Below are 22,578 nucleotides of genomic sequence, written 5' to 3' on the forward strand. Positions count from 1 at the left end.
TAGAAGTATATTGATAAGTATAAGTGCATACATATATATATATATATACATATGAAAATAGCACAGTGAAACTAATTTCATCAGAAAGTAGGGGGAGAGAGGGAAGGTAGCCATGAAAGAGGAATAAAAGGAGTAAATTTGATCAAAGTATGTATACATATTGTAATGATTAATTTGTAATCATAAAATACTTATTAAGTATAGGAAAGAACTCGACATATACGAGCCAATAGTAAACTTTCCCTCAGCATTTGGAAGTAGCTGCTGTGAGCAGGGGAAGATGGTAAGACTCAAAAGTACTTATCTGGCCGGTAGCGTGGCCTAGTGGTAGAGTGCTTGCCTAGCATGCATGAAGCTCTGGGTTTAATTCCTCGGTACCACATACACAGAAAAAGCCAGAGGTGGTGGAACCATGATTTTCAGATCCCAGTTTTCTGAGTAACTAGGATTACAGATATGGGCTATCAGCATGCTGAGTCAAAGGTACTCCTGAGTCCATTTTAGTGTTTTACTAATGTCCGTGTCTTTTTTGACCAACAGTGTGTTGGCATTGGAACAGTTCCTGTGTGTGTGTGTGTGTGTGTGTGTGTGTGTGTGTGTGTGTGTGTGTGTCCTGTGGGTAGGAAGGACAATTATGCTTTTCCTATTGGGGCAGATATCCGGCAATGAGAACTGGGTTAGGAGACCTTTGATGAATACATCCAGAAGAAATGGCTGCCTTCCCAGGCATACTCACCACTTTTCTTCCATAGATTTCATCACATAGCTCTGGAGCATTAGCAAGTCTGTGGTGGTGATGTTGCCTGCTTGCACCATTTCCTTCACCATACTAGCATCACACTGGAGCAATTCTTCTGCAAATGCAACAGAGAGAGAGAGAGAGGGAGAGGGAGAGGGAGAGGGAGAGGGAGAGGGCGAGGGCGAGAGAGAGAGAGAGAGAGAGAGAGAGAGAGAGAGAGAGAGAGAGAGAGAGAGAGAGAGAGAGAGGAGAAAAGGCACTGTCCTGGTTTCCTAATGCTGAGGAAGGGGTCCTTCTCATTGAGGTCTCCCAGAATCCTGTGCTCACTATAGCTCCATTCTGTGCCCTCCACAACTTGAACAATCTTCAGTGTGTACTTGAAATGTTATATGCAAGGGCCTTTTGTAGCTAAAAATGTTCATTGTGTTCCAAAGATGAGGGCTCAGGGGAAAACAGAATTATAAATTACTCTTTTCAGCCCTTGGTATGATACTTTTGATTTAGGAAGATGCGAGTAAAGAATTAAAATTAAATTCCTGGGGCAGAAGGAGAACTCAGAGTAACAGATACATATGCTGAGGACAACATGATTCTCAGGATGTCCTGGAGTTGTACCTTGAAGACACTTGAAGAACTCATCAAGGAGAGGAACTGGGGATTCTTCTTTCTCTTCTATGCTTTTGTAATGTGTAGAAAAATGAATGCACAGAACTTGAGGACTGGGATGTAGCTCAGTGCCAAAGCTCTTGCCTTGCAATTATAATGTCCTGGGTTTGATCCCCAATACCAAAAAAAGAAAAGACAAAAAAAAAAGACCAAGAAAAATTTTTAAAGAGCACTTGATATGCAACAAATACTAATTTAGAAATGAAGATTTGCTGATCCAGGTCTAGTGCTCATAACTATAATTCCAGATTTGATGATTTTACCTCTTTCTCTGTTTTCACACTTAGGCATTTATCTTAACTAACTGCAAGCAAAACCCATCCCAGAGTCCCATTGCCTTCACTAAACAGAAAGCTCTAACTATGCTTTGCATTCAGATTTGCTGACCCCCAAGATGGCTCATCATTCTCCAATGGTTCTTTAGATTATTCGCTTGCAACCTCTATTTTTTTTTGCCAACATGAGTTATAATGAGTCATGTTCACCTTTCTACTTTAGATAGGAAAATAAGACAAAACTTCTGGAAGATGTTTAGGCAGACAGTTCTCCTACCTAGTACAATTCTTTTCTCAATTTGTTGAGGGCAGACATTACAGTTTTGTGTATAACCATCCCTGACCTGTGTGTCTAACTGGAGCATTGATTTGATAATCGTACAGCTTATAACAATCCTAGCTACTCAGCAGGATAAGCTCTGAGTATCATGGTTTGAAGCCAGCTTGGCCAGGAAAGTCTGTGAGACTTTTATCTTCAATTAATCATCAAAAAGCCAGTAGTGGAACTGTGATTCCAATAGAGCACCAACCTTGTATGAAAAAAACTAAGGGAAGATGCCCAGGTCCTGAGTTCACGCTCTTGTACCAGCACAATAATAAAAATAAAATAGGAACTGTAGCTATTTATCCCTAGCTTGCAAGTATTTGATAAACTCCTACTGTGACAATAAAATAAAATGAGAGGATCTATGTGGCTGTATCTTGTACTTCTTTGCTGCTTTGTAGACTTACTGTTTTCTGGTTTCATTGCTGGAGGCTTGTCTCAATAGATTCTGCCCTCGTGTGGCCACTGCTCAGTTCTGCTTAATCTGGGAGGTCTGGTGAGACTAGTTGTTTCTAGATAACTTTCCTAGAATCTAAGGGGAAAGGAGATTGGACCTGGAGGGGGGAAAATGCATACCAGGAGGGACATTGCTACGGAAGAAAGTCTTGATTAAATTGTCCAGTGCTGCCTTGTAAGCCTTTTCATTCGTCTCTGAAGTGATCTTTTGTACAGCTAACCAGAATAGTAGTGGGGCTTCACACTTCCGGTCCCTGAGAAACTCCCTGAAGAAATCCAAGTGCTGTTGATTTAGGAAGATCTCCATAAAGGTTCTAGGAAATAAGAGAACATCATTGGTGGAGGAAAAAGGATGATGAACTTAAATTTTGTTCCGATTAGAAAATGAGGAGTAGGTGATTATTTGTTCTCTTGAAGACAAACAAACTTGAACTTTGACCTATGCTATACCCTAAGATCAACAACTCTAATAGAAGAAAGTGGCTATTTGTTTTCCTGTTTTCCAAAGGGGATATTTTAAAGGTGTTATTTGTTTTTCCAAAATAAATATTTTTCCAACTCCTACCCAATTGGCACAGTCATTTCTGTGAGGCAGAATGTGATGATCAGTAATTGATTCATATTTCTAAATTCCATTTACTGCTTTGCTCTCTTATTGCTTCTTAAACAGAGTTAAGACAAATGTTCCATATGCAAATTTCCTTTGGCTTTATGGTTTTTCATGGGCAATTTGTCCTTTCAATGTAGTTTTGATTTTCATTGCCAGTGATAGAATAGTACCTCTAGTTTCCATTGGACACATTTTCAGATTGCAGTTTTCTCTGTGAATATCACCTTTCTGTCAGTTTTTATTTCCAATTCTCTACACATGCCTACAAGTTGAGCAATTTGTTCTTTTTTCTTATGCATGATATTCACCATAGAGTTTTATTTTATATATATATTTTTTGCCAGTTGTGGGGCTTGAACTCAGGGCCTGAGCACTGTCCTTGGACTTTTCTCAAGGCTACTGCTCTACCCTTGAGCCACAGTACTACTTCCAGCTTTTTTCTATGTACGTGGTGCTGAGAAATTGAACCCGAGGCTTTGTGCATGCTAGGCAAGCACTCTACCACTAGACCAAACTCCTGGCCCTTTATTTTATTTTTATTGAAAAGGTCATGTACAGATGGATTATAAGTACATAAGTCAGATAAATGGGTACATTTTTTTAAACTGGGTCATCACCACTCTCAGTTTTTCCCACCTGAACCTCCCTCTCCCCGCCCCCAAATTGAATAGTTCATTTCCAAGAGAGTATCTAGTATCACTGCTATATTAGGTCACCCTTTGTTCCACCATTTCTGTGCTCCTCCCTACCCTCCCCCAAACAGATAAACTTACATACATGACAAAATGTACAGAAATCCAAAACAGTGGCAACTCCACTTCTTGGAGTTTATTTTGATTAAAAAAAAACCATTTTATATGAGCATATGCACATAACTGTTGAGCCTTTGTGATCCCCTCCTAAGACTGTCCTCCACTGGTCTCACTGGGTGAATATTTAGAGTCCTGTTTAAATTTATCATATCCAAGCATAATTTTTTTGTTTTTACTATCCATTGTGTTTACTGGTAGACTTATAAGCACATTCTAATGACTACATATGTGGGAAATCAGGCAACCTATATTTCTTTGGATCTGGCTTACTTTAACTCTTCCATATCCAAGTCTTACTTCCAAGTCTTTCCATTTCCTTATGAAAAGAGCAATATCATTCTTTCTGATGGAAGCATAGAGTTCCATTGTGTATATATAACACATGTTTTGACCCATTCATCCTCTGAGGGGCATCTGAGTTGATTCCATATCTTGGCTATGGTAAGCAATGCTACAGTTAACATGGTTGTGCTGGTAGCTTTAATGTGGCCTAATCATTAGGATAAATGCCCAGGAGTGGAATTGCTGGGTCATAGGGAGGCTCCAAGTTTATTTTTTTGAGGAATCTCCATACTGCTTTCCAGAGTGGGATGAACAAGTTTACATTCCCACCAATAGTATAGTTATATTCCCTTTTAGCCACATCCCCCAGCATCTGTTATTGTTTTCTTGATCATGGCCATTCTAACTGGGGTGAGGTGGAATCTCAAGGTTGTTTTGATTTACATTTCTTTTATGGCCAGAGATGTTGAACTTTTCTTCATGTGTCTATTGGCCATTTTTACTTCTTCTGCAAAGTCTCTCTTAAGTCTTTAGCCTATTTATTAATTGGGTTGTTTCTTTGAGGATTTTTTGGTTTAATATTTTGAGCTCTGAACATATTTTAGATAGGAGGTTCTTATCTTATACATAACTAGAAAAAAATCTCCCATTCTTTAGGCTTTCTACTTACATTGCTAACTATGTCCTTTGCCCTGCAGAAACTCTTCAGTTTGATGCAATCTCATTTATCTAGTCTTTCTTTGATTTGTTGTGATTCTGAATCTTAAGGAGTTTTGAACAAGGCCTAGGAGGCCCAGGATTTCCTCTATACCTTTCTGCAATATTTCCATGATATCTTGCCTTTCTTTGAGGTCTTTGATTCATTTGGAATTGATTCTGGTATAGGGTAATATATAAGAATCTAATTTCAGTTTTCTGTACTTGTATAGCCAATTCTGCCAGTACAATTTGTTGAAAAGGCTGTTTTTCTTCCATCCTGTGTTTGTGGCTCCTTTATCAAATATTGGGACTGTGGGTTAATTTCTGGATCTTCTATTCTAGCCACAGGTTTCTAACAGGACAAGATCTTTTTTATTCTACTTTGTTGAGACATTTTTCTTTTGTAGGTACTGGGATTTGAACCCAGGACCTTGCACTTGATAGACAGGATCTCTGCTGCTTTGCCATGCTTCCAGTCCAAGAATTTAAAGAATAATCATAAATAGGTTTTGGATACTGAAACAGGCCTTTTCTGTGTCAATTGAATTTCCTCCATTTATTGATATACCACATTATTTTAATTTATTTTGGGATGCCCAAAAAGCCTTATAGTTATTAAATCAAGTCTATTCAGTTATGCCATATAATATTTTTAAGATTATTTTTATAGTATTTGGGTTCTGGAGCCACACCCTACTGCTTTTTTATATTTTGCTTGGATTCTTTTTCAGATAGGATCCAGTGGGGTTTTTCCCCCATGGCTGGCCCCCAGAGCACAATCTCCCTTCTTTGTATCCTATATAGCTGCGATTATAGACATGTACTATACCATACCTAGCATGGTTAAGATGGGAGTCTCACTAACTTTTTTGCCTAGGTTTACTTGAGTCTTTCCAATTTCCATCTTCCAAGTAATGATGATTACAAACATATACGGAAATTTGAATTCAAAGCCTTAGGATTGCTCAGCTGATGCTTGTCCATTTGAACCACAGCTCCAGCTCTGGTTTTTTGTTGATTATTTTTGAGATAAAGTCTCATGAACTTTACTGCTTAGGCTTTGCTTGATCCACAATCCTTCTGCTTTTAGCCTCCCAAGTAGCTAGGGTTGCAGATATGAGCCACTTGTAGCAGGCTATACCCTGTGGTAACTTTAAAAAGTTATTGTGAGCCAGAAGTGTGACCTAGCAGTAGAGTGCTTACCTAGCATGCACGAAGCCCTGGGTTTGATTCCTTGGTACCACATACACAGAAAAAGCCAGAAGTGATGCTGTAGCTCAAGTGGGAGAGCACTACCCTTGAGACAGCTCAAGAACATTGTCCAGGCCCTGAGTTCAAGCCCCAGGACTGGCAGAAAAAAGTTATTGTATAGCTGGGTGCCAGTGGCTCATGCCTGTAATCCTAACTACTCAGGAGGCTGAGATCTGAGAATCAAAGTTCAAAGCCAGGCCCTAGCTGGAAAGTCTTATCTCTAATTAACCACCTGAAAACTGGACTATGGTTCAAGTAGTAAAGTATTAGCCTTGAACCGAAAGGCTCATGGACAGTGCCTAGACCCTGAGTTTGAGACCCATGATCAACCAAAAAAAAAAAAAAAAGTACTGGGTGCAGTGGTTCATGCCTGTAATCCTAGCTACTCAGGAGGCTGAGATCTGAGGATCATGGTTCAAAGCCAATCCAGGCACAAAAGAACCTGAGACTCTTATCGCCAGTTAACCTCTGGAAAACAGGAAGTGGAGCTTGGCTCAAAGTCAAGGATAGGGCAGTATCCTTGAACTGAAGAGTTTAGGGACAGCGCCCAGGCTGAAATCAAGCCCCATGATCCCCCCCACACACAAAGTTATTGCATAATATGTATTATGTGGTGACAATTTGAGAAAATAAACAATAATTTAAAATGCAAATTGTTCTTATTCAGATATGTATAATACATGGAGAAAAGAATTGGGAACGCAGCTATGCACAGAGGAAAGGTTGTACATGGCAGTGTTATGGTGGCTACTGCCTATATCTCACCTGGGTCGTACTGAGGGCTTCCTCAAACCCCCTTTTTTAGCAAAAGACATTTTCCTGCGTGAAAAGGACATCACCTTTGGTTCTTTGACAATTTTCACTTCGATTTCTAAGGAAAAAAAAAAGAAACACAAGGATTTCCTAGTGTTGTTGAGAAACCACACTTTATAAGTAACATTGCAGAGAATAAAAAGGAGCAAAAATAGGAAGGATATTTCTCAAAGCATATGGAAAGCCCATGTTCCAGTACTGAGCACAGGCCCTGAGCACAGGGCCAGGCTGTGTCAGGTTGGAGTGCAGATTGTGGAGCCAAATCACTCTCTCCTCACAGATCAAAATCATTGTACTTCTCCTTATATTACTCAACCCCCAATTCCATTTCTCTTCCCAGCCCCGTTTAAACAGATTCACATGCCATACAATATTCTGTCAACTACAGATCCTTGACCTCATCTTCAAGATTTCCTTCACCTTGCTTTAGCTAAGACCATTTTCTTTCCAAGGACATTGCTTCCAACTGCAGTGGAATCAGAGTACAACACACATGATTCAAGTCTGTATCTGGTTCTCTATATCCACTGAGGACAATTGTTCTAAGAAATATATGAAAACACCATTTTTTTAAAAAAAGAAATGATAGATCTCATGGATGTCAGAATTACAAGAGCCCCTTGGGGTTAATGTCTAGATGAAAACTAGAGATCTATGAACTCACCTGGAGCAGGAATGCTATTATTCAGTATCATTGCCAGAAAGTGGGGCTTAATCTAGTCATATAGTCAGTATTTAAAGATGTTCACTAAATAGGAGGTACATGCAGAGGAAAGTTTGATGTCATTTGGTGGTACTTTCAGGGACAGGCATCCGACAGAAAGGGTTGAGCCTGGTGCCATTGGCTCACACCTTGAATGTTAGATAGGAGACTAATGGGGATCTGAGGATTGAGGTTCAAAGCCTCAAACATCAAGAAAAGTCTTTGAGACTCCATTTTTCAGTTAACTAGCAAAGTGCCTAATTGGGGGCATGGTTCAAGTAGTAGAGCATCAGCCATGAGAGCAAAAACTGAGTGGGCATGAGAACCTCATGTACACCCAGAGAACTGAAAGTAAAAGGAATATATATATATATATATTCTATCTAGATAAATGTAAATGAGTTAAAAATGAAATTCACACAGTAGAAAATTAGATATATTTTTCAAGAAAAGAAAGAAGGAACCGGGCACGGTGGCTCTTGCTTGTAATCCTAGCTACTCAGGAGGCTGAGATCTGAGGATCAAAGTTCAAAGCCAGCCTGGGCACAAAAGGACTCAAGACTCTTATCTCCAATTAACCTCTAGAAAATGAGAAATGGGGCTTGGATCAAGGGTAGGGTGGTAGCCTTGAGCTGAAGAGCTCAGGGACAATGCCCAGGCTGAGTTCAAGCCCCATGACCCACAAAAGAAGAAGAAGAAGAAGAAGAAGAAGAAGAAGAAGAAGAAGAAGAAGAAGAAGAAGAAGAAGAAGAAGAAGAGGAAGAAGAAGAAGAAGAGGAAGAAGAAGAAGAAGAGGAAGAAGAGGAAAAGTGCAGGGAGCAGTGTTTCTTAGCTATTAATCCCAGCTACTCAGGAGGCTCAGATCTGAGGATCATGGTTCAAAGCCATCTTGGGCACTAAAGACCATGAAATTCTTATCTCTAATTAACTACTAGAAAACTGGAAGTGGTGCTGTGGCTCAAAGGATAGTATTGTAGCCTTGAGCCTAAGAGCTCAGGGACAGCACCCAGGCCCAGAGTTTAAGCCCCACAACTGACAAGGGAGGGGGCGGGGTGGAGAAAGGAAGATATAGGGGGAGGAGATAGGAAACCCACAAGACACACAAACAAATATTTCTTAAGACAAAACATTTAGAAATGTTGGATTAAAAAAAAGTAAAAAGAACACAGGCTGGGAGTATGGTCTAGTGGTTCTGTGGCTCAAGTGATAGAGGACTAGCCTTGAGAAAGCTCAAGGACAGAGCCTAGGCCCTGTTTTCAAGTGCCAGGAAGAAAAGAAAAGAAAAGAAAGTGCCTGGTATTTCTAATGATCTGCAGAAATCTATCCAGCCCCCCTATCAGTGAAGTCCTGAGAGACAGCAACCCACAGTCCTGTACTAAGCCTATAGTACTACACCTACAGCCCCCTATTAGGAGCAGAAAAAACACCCATTCTCTCAGCTGCCTGGAGTGTTGGCTGCAGTTGATTCACAGCTCACACTTCCTCTGGGAGTTACCCAGACTAAAGGAAGCTGTCTGACCCCCTCCCAGGTACATCCACATCCTATTTAGGTCCACATGGAAGTCCACCAGCTAAGTCCCTTGCCTCAGTGAGGGACAGCAAGCTTCAGAGTCCCCTATGGGATGCAAAGGAGCCGTGGTGATGGCCTCACAGTTGGGTATCCCACTATTTGGCTTTCCTCACTGTTTCTACCTGTTATTTCCCAGAAGACTCCTGGATAAATATCCTTCCACCAATTTCTGACTCTGGGGAGACTTGACAGAGGATGATGTTATTTCAAACCCTTAGTAGCTAAGAAAGTTAAGAATGAACACTCTTAATCATTATTCAATGATTTATGACTGCCTCTCATTTCCTGACCCCTCTGCAACAGCTTTGTAGGAAGGGGAAAAACCTGCTTATTCATTACTTTGGACCATATCTCCATTGAAAAGAAAAGAATGGTTCTTTTTGGCTTATGACACTTGTGCTGGAAAAATTTCCTCTTAGATTTGTGAAAACCTAATTACCTTTAATTTACCCATGAGTTAAAACACTTACCTATTTGAGGTGCTTTCTCACAATATATTTTGTAGTCCTCACTTATCTTCTCTATAGCCATCTTTGGATTCTTAAAGCAGAGTTCTTCAAAGGACATTTTGTTAAAGTCTGGAAAGTAAGGAAAAATAGAGACAGCTTATTTGTCTATTCCTGTTTGAAGATCCACTTCCTTTTTTTTCCCCCCGTTCGTCATGGGACTTGAACTCTGGGCCCAGGGGCTATCCCTGGGTTCTTCAGCTCAAGGGTACTGCTCTACCCCTTGAGCCACAGCCCCAATTCCCCACTTATTTTTTTAAAGTGTGTGTGTGTGTGTGTGTGTGTGTGTGTGTGTGTGTGTGTGTTGGTTCTGGAGCTTGAACTCAGGAACTGGGTGCTATCCCCAAACTTCTTTTTCTCAGCTCCACTTTCAGATTTTTGGTAGTTTATTAGGGACAAGAGTCTCATGTATTTTCTTGCCTCAGCTGGTTTCAAACTATGATCCTCAGATCTCAGCCTCTAGGTATCCAGGTGTGAGCCACTAGTGTGTGGCATTTACAAAGAACAATGGCATTTTAGTAGAATACTTACATAAAGAACATAAATTTTCTCAACCAAATTGGAAGCAAAGAAACACAGTCTTCTCTCCCTCTGTGTGTGAGTGGCTATTGCCCTTGTTTCGGCAGCCTGACCCATGGCAGGATGCTTGACAGACAGAAGGCTGAACTGATAGAGAATGGGGATCCAGGAAGTAAACACATGCAGATGAATGTTGATCCCTTTCAGATAACCATCTGCCACCGCAAGAAGTAGTTGCAAATGGAGTTCAAGTTGTTTTTGCTTCAAAATTTGCAGTATATTGGGACAGTAAATAATTCATCCTGTACTTCTTGTTGGATTTAACTTTGGGAATTAATTTCAAAAGTGATAGTTCACATATTATCAATAATGGCAAATTATTTCTTTGAGCTGAGGCAGATTTCTTTTCTAACAACAGGCATAAATCATTTCTAGTAATGTGTGCTAAAGTAAAACATCTTTTAGTATTCAAAGTGTGTTTGGACAATAATGTCAAGAGAGGAAGATCTAACAATGTTTGGGGCAATAGAAGCAGAAAAGTAACAACTTGCTGTCTAAAAGATGAAAAACCATCATTTGTGTTGAGGTGGTAGAGGGAGAGTATATCTAATTTCATAGAATTCTCCCAATTCTCTCTTCCAGTACTAAGGCAAAAATTCTAGACCCTAGTAGGAATCCTGGGGTGTGGACCTATAAAACACAGTTATCTTTATGTCATCATGATCATCATCATCAGTCAATCAGGAGACTCTGGACCTCAGTGTCAAGAGCAGCAAATTGATCCTGCAGTGAACCTAGGCTCTTAGCCCTGTATCTGTCCCACTCTGCTGAGCAACCTTGGGCAGGGATTTTCACCTTTCTGACTTTCAGTCTTCCATAAAACTAGATCGTATCTTAGTTCCAGTGCTCTGTGAGTTTGTGGTACAGTGTGAGTGGAGAGGTCATCCTGCCTGGGGGTCAAGGCCACCTGCTTGGGAAAATGCCATGGAAGACCTTTATCAGGTTAGATTTGGGTTTCCAAGGAGCAGTGGTGTATGGAGAGTGCACATTTGCTTCGCCCCCACTCCCTCAGTTCTGGGGCTTGAACTCAGGATCTGAGCACTGACCTTGACCTTATTTTGTTCAACGTTAGCACTCTGCCACTTAAGCTACAGCACCGCTTCTGGCTTTTTCTGTTTTTGTGGTACTAAGGAATCAAACCCAGGGCTTCATGCTTGCTAGGCAAGCACTCTACCACTAAGCCACATTCCCAGCCCATATTTGCTTAATTTTTTTTTCGCGCGCGCGTGTGTGTGTGTGTGTGTGTGTGTGTGTGTGTGTGTGTGTGTGTGTGTGTTGGCATGGACGGAACCCAGGTCCTCACAAATATTAGGCACATACTATAACACTTACTGATACTCCCAATGAAAATAACCATCTTTTAAAAAAAAGAATTAGTCACAGGACTGGGAGTTTAGCATAGTGGTAAAGTGCTTGCCTAGCATGCACGAAGACCCGGGTTCAATTCCTTGGTACCACATACATAGAAAAAAGCTGGAAATGGTGCTGAGGCTCAAGTGGTAGAGCCCTAGCCTCGAGAAAATCCAGGGACAGTGCTCAGGCCCTGAGCCCAAGCCCAGGACTGGCAAAAAAAATTTTTTTTAAAGAATTTGTCATTTGTTAAACATGTCATTTGAAATATGATGTAAAAATCAATGTTAATAAATTCTTTAATAAAATTTTTTTAAAAAAAGAATTAGTCACAAGGTGCTGGTGGCTCACATATGTAAAGCTAGCTACTCAGGAGGCTGAGATATGAAGATCATGATTTGCAGGAAAGTCTGTGAAACACTTAACTCCAACTAATTAACAAGAAGCTGAGAGTGGAGCTGTGGTTCAAGTATCAGCCTTGAAAGAAAAAAGAAATCAGAACAGTACCCAGGCCATGAGTGTAAGCCCGAGGACTGGCAGAAAAAAATAGTATGCTATTTTCTTTGATAATCTACTAAGTACCATTTATTTAGGTACCAGTATGTGTGCATGGAACTAGCTTTGAATTTCCTCAGTAGTCCTGCAGATCACAGCCTAGTGTCCCTACTCTCTAGATGAAGAAATGGGATTCAAAGAGAAGAAGCTCTTAGTTTTTCTTGTTCCCACTTTAACAGTGGTTTCCAAAGTGTAAGTAATGACTCACTAATACATCCAAAGAGAAACAGACTCCTCATTTTTACAATGAGGATGTTAGAGCACATCATCCCACATTATATAACAACAGGCACTGTGATATCTTTTCCATGTATGTATATACAGATACACAGTCATGCACTTAGAATAATGAAGTCAGATCTATTTGATGTAGAATTAAGTTTGGAAAATACTGTCTCAGCATGGATCATTAAATTTACTTAAATGTGCACAAGACTGGCCAACATATATTGAGCTCTTCCTACTGCTATACATTGTGATAAAAGCCTTGTAGATTACCTTGAGCTGGCCTAGGCAAGTAACTAGGCATTACTGAAGTCTTATAAATGGGAACACAGGTGAAGGTCAAGGACATTTTGCAAGTCTACAGAATCAGTAGTAGGGCTATCACCTCAAATCTCCAGCACAAAAAGCCCTGGGCAACTAGCAATTACTTTCCACTGCCCAAGTGGGTTGTTGTGTCATCTAGAGGCAGGATAGTGGCTGCCTAAAGATTTCATAGTTAGGCCCTTGACTCAGATTCTAGGAGCATCAGGTGTGTGAAATGGATTCGTCATTGGTGATTGTGATGATATGTGGTAGGAAGGGCTTTGCCCAACTTGGAGTGCTAGTAGATGATGCCCTACTGATTTGTTTAGATTTAAATCCTGCTGCGGCCTCTTACTGTGTGACCTCAGGAAGGTCACATCCTTTTACCTCAGTTACTCAATATCTGAGATCAAATAAAGCAAGCAATCTTGGTATTGCATAGAGCTGCATAATCCCTTAGGTGTCAGTTAATTATTTTCCCAGTTGCATATGTATAACATATTGCATATATTATATATGTAACTTTGCATATATATATATATATATATATATATATATATATTAGGCCAGGAGTTGGTGGCTCACGCCTGTAATCCTAGCTACTCACAAGGCTGAGATCTGAGGATCGTGATTCAAAGCCAGTCTAGGCATGAAAATCTGTGAGACTCTGACCTCCAATTAGCCACCAGAAAACCAGAAGTAGCACAGTGGCTCAAGTGGTAGAGCACTAGCCTTGAGCTGAAGAGCTCAGGAACAGAGCACAGACCCAGAGTTCAAGCCCCACTGCTGACCAAAAATAATTAATAGTAACCTCTCTTACCTTCCAGAAACACTGGAGACTTCACTTCTACCTGGAGAGACCCACTTTTCCTCAGGTTCTCAGTAGCTACTGTTTGCCATGGAGGAGAATCCATTTTTTCTATGTTAGCCAAACTCTGGCTTAACGCCAAAGATTCCTGAAGCCTCTTGTAAAGAAAAATGCTGTCTTCTCGGCTTGGAGGTTCTTTATGCCACCGGGCGCTGACATATCGTTTCTGAGTCTAAAAGAAGGAGAGTCTGCAGATAGCATTTGCTACAGGAATTAGCTCAAACAAGAGTTTAGAATAACTCAGTCCTCAGGTCTCCCTGATACCAAATTATCCAGACTGTCTTCAATGTAATTTTCTTTTAGTTGTGGGGCTTGAACTGAAAGGCTGGGTACTGTCCCTGAGCTCATTTTTTTTCTCCAGTCCTGGGTTTTGACCTCAGGGCCTGTCCTTGGGCTTTCCTCAAGGTTAGCACTCTACATTTGAGCCACAGCTCCACTTCTAACTTGTCTGTGTATGTGGCACTGAGGAATTGAACTCAGTTCTTGATGCATGCTAAGCAAGCACTCTACCACTAGACCAACCTGGCCCTCTCTGAGCTCATTTGCTCAAGGTTAGCACTCTATGACTTTGAGTCATAGCTCTTCTTCTGGCTTTCTGGGGGTTGACTGGAGATAAGAGTCTCAGGGACTTTCCTGCTCTGGCTGGCTTTGAACTACTATCCTCAGATCTCAGCCCTCCTGAGTAGTTAGAATTATAGGCATGAGCCTCCGGTGTCTGACTCTCTTTAATGTTAAAAGCCATTGCTCTTTAAAAAAAATACCAATTCTGGGGCCATGAGTTTGGCCTAGTGGTAAGAGTGCTTCCTAGCATGCATGAAGACTTGGGTTCGATTCCTTGGTACCACATACATAGAAAAAAGCTAGGAGCCAGGAGTGGTGCTGTGGCTTAAGTGGTAGAGCTCTAGCCTTGAGAAAGCCCAAGGACAGTGCTCAGGCCCTGAGCTCAAGCCCAGGACTGGCAAAGAAAAAATGCCAATTCTCTCCCTCTTCTATTAAAATCATTTTCTTCCCTCAAAAATTATTTTTAGCATATATTAGTTGTTTGAAGTAAGGTTTGTGATATTTCCAGACATGCAGATAAGGAATTTGATCATATCCACCCCCTCTACTACTCTTCCTTTTGTTCCTGATCTTAGTCTGTCCATTTATTATCTTTTTTCCCAAAAATAATTTCAATGGATTTTATTATGACTTTTTCATATACATATATGCTGTACTTCCTCATCTGAGAGGATTTTTATGTATATGACTTCATCAAAGCTGAATATTTTTTCCTTGAGAGATTCTTCTTTAGAACAGCAAACACTGGGTGGATCAATCTCCCATGGCCTCCAGGGGGAAAAAGTCATCATCCCATTTACTCTAGCAAAGAAGGCTACTAAAATGAAAGTGCTTTCTTTCCCCTCAACCTCAAGATTCTTCCTCAACCCAACATCTGTCTTACTGTAATGAAGAGAAACCAGTAGTCCTCTTCATTCAGGAATTCATCATACCAATGGTTGAGGGTCTAAAATCCAAATACAACATAAATATCATGAAATGAGTGCTTGCCTTGCTGCATCTTTCTAGTCTGCGTCTACTTCAGCATAGAGAAAGCTATAGATCCCAGATTCTCTCAACTAGAGGTCTGGTGGACAACAAAGATCAGCTACCACAAACCACAAGACATTTTTTTGTGTGTGGGTCCTAGGGCTTGAACTTGGTCCTAGGGCTTGAACTTGTCCCTTGAGCTCATCAGCTCAAGGCTCCCACCTTACCCTTGAGCCAAGTCCCACTTCCCATTTTCTAGAGGTTAACTGGAGATAGGAATCTCAGGTCCTTTTGTGCCTGGCCTGGCTTTGAACCTTGATCCTCAGATCTCAGCCTCCTGAGTAGCTAGGATTACAAGTGTGAGCCACTGTCCCTGGCTTCACAAGACATTTCTTTATTCTTCTGAATGTAGCTGGTCATATACAGCTTACAAAGTCTATCACTAAGTCTTAGAGAATTCTAGTAAATATAGTTTGAAAAATATATAATAATTTGTACAATCATTACTTAGCATCTGCATACTATTTGACTCCCTTCCAAAGTACTCTTGTGATTCTCAAAATGGCCTAAAAATAAAGCAACTTATATGGTCTATGTGTGAAGGACGATGTGGGGGGTGGAAACACAAAGGAACACACACTGAAGGTACACTATGTAAAAATTAAACTGCGTAACCTAAGGGGAACCCAAGGGAAGGGGCAGGAGGGAGAAGGAAGAAAGATGAGAGGGGTAATGCTGCTCAAGATGCAACCTGACTTCTGGAATTGAAACCCCTTTATACAACTGGGTCTGGATAGTTGCCAAATAATGTTTTGGATGGGTGAAAGAGAACTGGGAATCTCCTGAGGATCACCTTGATGACGTCATTCTGAGTGGCAAGTACTAAGGTAATGGGGGAAGAATGAACGTTTGTAGGAAAGTGGCTAAGGAACACATCAATGAGAAGATGTCTCCTGGATAGAAATGTAAGCAAGCCAAAGATTGAGTATACATGCATGTGTACGTTACATGATGGTAGCAACAGAGCTAGGCCAGTAGTGTGCCTGAGGGACAGAAAACCATATGCATGGGGAGGAGTAAACTGATTCAGAGAGGCAAGAGTAAACACGGATCATAATAGGGTCTTGTTTATTTAAGTAAGGACATTGGATTTCACTGAAAGAAAAATGGGTTTATTGAGGTCGAATGTTATCTTATTTTTCAAAGACTTCTTTCCCTGCCTTTCACCCAATGTCAGTAAAATGACACCATTGTATTTTGGTAGAATCACAGTGGTTGGTAGAAGTCATCTTGCTGAAGGGAGAGGAAAGCATGGAAGCAAAAAGTTAGAAAGTCACCTCAGTCATCTAGGAGAGAGGCTGGAGCAAGGGAAGGGAAGAATTAAGTCAAAGATGATACTAAATCTTCAATCTGAATAGCTCTAATGTGCAAGACCTCTATACACCAACCCCTTCATCATCTTTACAAAACACTAGGAAGACTGAGTAGGGGTTTTACCCCCCAAATCTGCTGATTCAGGAAGCATAGCACAGCCTGGTTTTTGGACTCCAGTTGCTTCCACAGCAGGCAAGGAAACTTCTGGGTCAGCATTAATCCAGAACCTTGCAAAAGAAAGCTATAGTTATTGATCCACTGGCTGGAATTGGCCCAAAGCCATTAATGCTGGATGATTATGATATATTGGAAATCATTACATCTTAGAGCTAAAAACTGTATTGGGATCCTGGTTCAGCCCCAGACTATCTGTATACCCTTAGCATAATTCATTTACTCTCTCTGAATCCCATTTTCCTCATTTGTACAACAAAGACAAAAATACAACTCTCCTCTCTACCCCCACTGGAGTTGCTAAGAAGCATAAAGGAGACAGCATCTGGGGATGTGATTACATAATGTACTAAGTAAATTTTTGTTTGTATCCATTCTTGCTCCTTCACATCTGTCCTTTTTTTTTTTTTTTTTTTTTACCATCTTGTGCCTTAGAAGGCAGCCTGAGTAGAGTACATCAGCAGGCTCTGCTGTTCTCTGATCGGATTCCTCAAATGAGGTGTCCTGATAGGCAATGGGAAAGGAGAAGGAGATGGAGCTTACAGTAACTATAACCCTGGATCCCTCCCAACCAGATCATTGTGGACTGGCAACAGCCCTCAGTTGGTGATTACAGCTATAGCTAAGTGTCTGAAACTATACAGATATTTTTTCTTCTGGTTCTAGTCTCTTCCCGCTCTTCACCCTTTGGGCTGAGAAAGGGCAAAGATGTTCCAGCTTTGATTTTGCAGTAGGTATTGCATTCCATGCTTCTCTCAGCTCTCTTCATTTCTTTGGAAACAGTCCCTCTTATTTGATTCTTTTCTGCTCTTCAGCTTGCTCCTACCATTTGTGTTCTGCCAAGCATGCGACAAAGCAGTAGTTACACTGTGGGTCTCACTGCTGATGGTGAGAATTTTGCTTTGCTCTCTTGTAATGTGTTGGCCCCATTGGTCATTTTCTTAATGGCTAGTTTAGAAAAAGGAGACCCTGCTTTTCCATACACAATACTTTGACCAGAGTTTTAAAAATTTCCTTCAAAAAATATTCTGACTTTCATGGTTTGGGGCAATGGCCATATAAGGAAGAAGTAAAGAAACAAAAGGTAAATACTGACCACTTCCCACTGCATTCTGTTTTGGAATTTTGACTGTTGATAGGAGACTATAAAACTTAGGCCTTAAGAAATGAACCAGCTCTTATGTGAATATAATTATGCCATTATTGCAAATAATATTTAAGTACAGTTGATCAGACAAGATTTTTAGTCAGACTTGCCCTAAAATACTATTTCTCATGGATATTCTAACCTATTTTTAACCTATTTCATGATCTACCTTGCAGATCTCCATCTGGGCTTTGGAAATCCAAGGGTTGGCATCCCCAGAAGGCAGCATCTTCTTCAGGCCCTGGATAGTTTGAGATGTGAGTGATAAGCATGGACCACTCTGCTCATTCAAGTAGAGCTCACAGATTCTGTCACTGAGCATGTGACGGAAGACTGAATTTCCGTTCTTCCTGTAACTCATCAGAACGCTGAGGAAATGGTGCAGGTCTTGCCATAGGTCTAGGAGTTGGGTCTCCACGTTCAAATTCCGCTTCCTCAGGAAGTCGCGGAAAGGATTTCCTGCATAAGCATCAGCACACAAGGCCCAGTAGGTACATCTAAAAGACAGTCTTTGCTTGATAACCTTACTGATTGTCATTTGAGAGGAGTGATTAAAGATAGGGGTGGACATTCTTAGATGGGAAGAGAACTTTGTCTCAAAGAGGCCCTCCATGTGGAGGATTTTGGGTCTCTTCTTCACAGCGGACTTCATGACACAGTTATTGTCCTTTTCCAGGAGACAAATTAATCTCTCCTTTGTAGAATCCACTTTCAGGGGAGGGATATGTAGCTCATTGGAAGGCTCTTGTGGACCTGCTGAGAAGATATCTGGTTTGGGGACCATTTCCATAGACCAAGAGCCAGGATTGATCAAGTACCACATCTTCCTCTTCACCCTTCTACTTGAGTAGCGCTTTGGGGAGTGTTTGGATTTCTTAATGCTCATGTTCAGAGGGAGACCTCCTGATTGCGTAGTGTAAACACTGAACCGGCGCGACTCATATTCCTGCAGCAAATCACAGCATGTTTCCTCGCTGGCCATTGTCATCTTGCCATGGTTGTAAAAGTTTGGGAGCCAATAGCTCTGGAGTTTGAACAGAGCCACCTTCTGCATATGGCTCAGGATCTCTCTTCTGGTGGTTGACTGGTTGGGATGCCAGATGGAGAGGTTCAGGAGGGACTCTGGAAAGAGAATACAGAGTTGAAGGGGGAAAAGTCATGTGATGATGGTGAGGATCAGTTTTTAAATGTTCACAGATGTCTTGGTGTTTCATTCGTTCGGCACAGAATTGTGGAACGTGAGCAGGTAAAACATATCATAGAAATGTTTTTAGATTTTTCTCTGTACACAATGATGGGTCTTTCTGCAAAGGAATTTCGACCTGCTCACTTCCTCATGGAATAAAATATTACATTGCGTTTTTTGGTGTGCTATTTAGGCCATTGAATGTTATTATGAAAAAAAGCAAAGGTTATAAGAAAAGATGGTTAATAATGAGAGATGCATATATCTGGATGGATGTTTTTCAGATAAGTGACCAAAGGGAGAAGTTTGGGCTGGAAATTTGAAGTAAAATCTTTTGAATTGTTGTCAGTACTCACTATTTATGACTACTGCTATGAATTTTCAGTGATCTATATGGACAGAGTTGTTCATGTATGCGAGTGTGTGTGTGTGTGTGTGTGTGTGTGTGTGTGTGTGTGTGCACATGCCAGTGCTGGGGCTTGAACTCAGGGCCCTGTATTCTCCATTAGTTGTTAAGGCTGATGCTCTACCACTTGAGCCACAGCTCCATTTCTTCCAGTAGAGGACATCTGGCTAATCTGAAACAATATAGCTTGGGAACACAGTGATATTGGGCTCAAAATAACTCCTTGTATTTTTTTCTTCATTCTTCCTTGTCATTACAAAGATGATGGACAGAAAGGTGTCAGGTACATACATCAGTAATAAATACATTTCTTTTTGGACAATGTCACCCCTCCCTTGCTCTCTCCTAGTGTTTCCCTCCCATCCTGACCCATAAATTTTATGTCTCATTTTCAACATAGTGTCCAGGGAGTAGTAAAAAAAAATAGTGAGATAGTCTCTGATAGGGAAAAAATTGGGAGAAAATGAGGGAGGGGTTGATGGGCAAAAAAATGTACCCATTATCAGACTTATGTAACTGTAAGCCCTCTGTATATAAAATTGAATTAAAGAAAAGAAAATAGTCTCACTTATCAAATAAATCAATATGGGTAAATCTGATTCCTGGAGATCATAAAAATTTTATGTAAAGAGCCAGATAGCAAATATTTTAGGCTTTGTGAATGACATATGATTTCTCACTTTTAAAACCTTTAAATAATTTTTTGGCCAGTCCTGGGGCTTGGACTCGGAAAGCACTGTTCTTATGCTTTCCTCAAGCCTAGCACTCTACCACTTGAGCCACAGCTTTCAGCTTTTCTATGTATGTGGTACTGAGGAATCAAACCTGGGTCTCATGCATGCTAGGCAAGCACTCTACCACTAGGCAAAACTCCTGGCCCAGAACCTTTAAATAATTTTTAAGATAAAAAAAAACCTTCTTTGCTTCCAGACCATATGTATGTACTACATTTGGCCTACAGATTGTAATCTCAACCCTTGTTCTGTCATAGTGGGACTTGAACTCAGAGCCTGACACTTGCAAGTGCTCTACCACTTGAGCCATGAACTATGTCCCTATTCTGAAGGGAATCTTTAACATTTTCTTAAAAGAAACTGTGTGGGTTCAGAAGGTACATGTGCTTTTCAGTTACTCTCTCAGTTTCTATCCATTCCTTCCAGAAAATCCTCGCTGGCAGGTAATATCTCAGAAAGAGACAAATACTGAGGATAGCTGGTCCTTGTCAGCCCTTTTGGGTTAACGGCTGGGATTCCTATGACATCCTTATTACATAGCGAATGGAGCAGGTGACAGCCTGAAAAAGTGAAAGACTAAGGACTATCAGTCGCTGATTTCATGTTTTGTTCCATCAACTGAAGATTTTGATTCCGGTATTCTTTACAAGGCTTACTGATATTCACGTTGCAAAGTGTTATCACCCTGGAGCCCTCCTGCAGGTGCGTGGCCTTTAGCGCAAGGAGGAGGGACAGGTAGTAATTCTGCACGTCCACGTTCGTCTCATCGATGCTCAAGATCTTCTCAGCAAGAATCCAGAAATCCACCAACTCTTCACCTACAGACCAGGCAAGACAGACAAAGATCAACACCATTACCATGGCTCTCCACGCCGGTGTGACACCACTGTATGCCCTCCACGCACACCCCAGCTGGCTCTACTGCATCATCAATCGTCCCTCTTTCTGGCTAAGACACCATCTCCAGAAAAATCCCAACAGTGGGGAGGGTAAGGGTCATTTGACAACTTAGTTATTGTTGAAAAACGGTCACCTTAAATAATATTGCAAGATATAAGACTACTTGAATTTTATTCCCCTCCTAAGAAAGATGAAGATTGAAAGAAATATGTTCTACATTATGGGCTCTAAACAAGTGACAAGTCACTGCAGCCTAAAGGTGACAAGAGCCACATTTCTTATTTTACAACTTTGCTAAGCCTAAACTCGATAATGGTCAACTGAAAGATAGAGTCTGTCTGCTTCTCCTTAATCTGCTCTTAGGGGACCCAGAATATCCCTTTTAAAATTAAAGTCTTTCCCTGAATGAAACTTCATCTACTAACTGGTGTGTTGACATTCTAGCCCCAGAAACAAGTGGACTTATTAGATCAGGGAACAATGGGTCCCCAGGCTTATCCCTGCTGCCTCTCCCCCCCCCCACACTATACTGACTGCATTATGAACAGGAACTAATGACTTTCTTGCTTCTGTATTGCAACCTACCAGTGCAGTGGCTGCTTCGTGCTGTTGTTCAATACATCCTGTTGTTAAATACAAGAGTGAATAAATGGATAGAGAGAGGGACTCTGACAGCTTTTACCCAAACTGCATGTTTAAGCATTTTATATGTTTACTGTAGCTGCCAGCTGGAGTCACAGGGCACCTGGACCCTGTTAAGAACTCGTGACCGTCTCAATAACAACATTGAGAACCCACCTGCGCTGTCTTTGAGGTAGGAGCAGAAACGCAGCATCCCTCTGACCCCGCCGATACACTTCTCCAGTAGCCATTGGTCTGCCTTTTGCCATCTCATCATTTTGGCTGTCAGGTAAAGCCCATGGTTAGAGCCACAGTAAACTCTTCCCTGCCCTGTCTCCTTGCCCAATGTGACTGAGGAAAAAGCAGCGGCCAGCTACATGAATGGGGCCCTGACAAGGTGGTGGCTTCAAAGGTAGGCATCTTGTGGCACCTGACAGGTGGCTTGTGAGGCACCCATAAGCATGCATGCAGTGCACAGAAGCACCCTCCCCTCCACTGGGGGACGAGGAAAGCCGCAGAAGGGGTTATGGTGAGCAAAATCTAAACTATACATGTCTGAAATACCATGTTAAATCCCCTATGTTTAATTAATACTTCTGTTAAATCTTTTAATTGTTATTGCAAAGGGGATGTACAGAGGGGTTACCATTTTGTAAGTCAGGTAATAAGTTCATTTCTTTTTGGACAATGCCACCCCTTCCCTCTTTTGTTCTCTCCCAGGTTTCCCCTCCTGTCCCCACCCACGAGTTGCATAGTTCATTTTCAACTTAGTGTCTAGTGATGCATTGCAGCATTTGTTTGCACTCTGTCCCTCCATCTCTGTACCTTGTTTATTCCCACCTAGACAGATAAATGAACAAATAAGACAAAAAGAAAAAAAATAATCTTATTCCCATTTTCTGGAATTTATTTCTCTCTA

General features: G+C 41.1%; 1 protein-coding gene across 3 annotated transcripts in view; it reads right to left on the minus strand.

Moving 5' to 3' along the window:
- Positions 1-22,578, minus strand: part of Rgsl1 (regulator of G protein signaling like 1) — a 57,032-nt gene that overhangs the window by 25,323 nt on the left and 9,131 nt on the right. For all 3 annotated transcript variants that reach the window (XM_090340304.1, XM_090340305.1, XM_090340303.1), the window contains exons 5-13: positions 21,837-21,941; positions 20,795-20,956; positions 17,982-18,934; positions 15,032-15,094; positions 13,540-13,759; positions 9,672-9,779; positions 6,881-6,986; positions 2,582-2,775; positions 737-854 (exon numbers count right to left, since the gene is read on the minus strand). In XM_090340304.1, coding sequence (XP_090196430.1) covers positions 737-854; positions 2,582-2,775; positions 6,881-6,986; positions 9,672-9,779; positions 13,540-13,759; positions 15,032-15,094; positions 17,982-18,934; positions 20,795-20,956; positions 21,837-21,941 — 2,029 coding nt within the window. The remainder of the gene's footprint in view (positions 1-736; positions 855-2,581; positions 2,776-6,880; positions 6,987-9,671; positions 9,780-13,539; positions 13,760-15,031; positions 15,095-17,981; positions 18,935-20,794; positions 20,957-21,836; positions 21,942-22,578) is intronic.

The sequence above is a fragment of the Megascapheus bottae genome, chromosome 10 (genome assembly GCF_031878675.1).
Source record: "Megascapheus bottae isolate mThoBot1 chromosome 10, mThoBot2.hap1, whole genome shotgun sequence".
Classification (NCBI taxonomy): domain Eukaryota; kingdom Metazoa; phylum Chordata; class Mammalia; order Rodentia; family Geomyidae; genus Megascapheus; species Megascapheus bottae.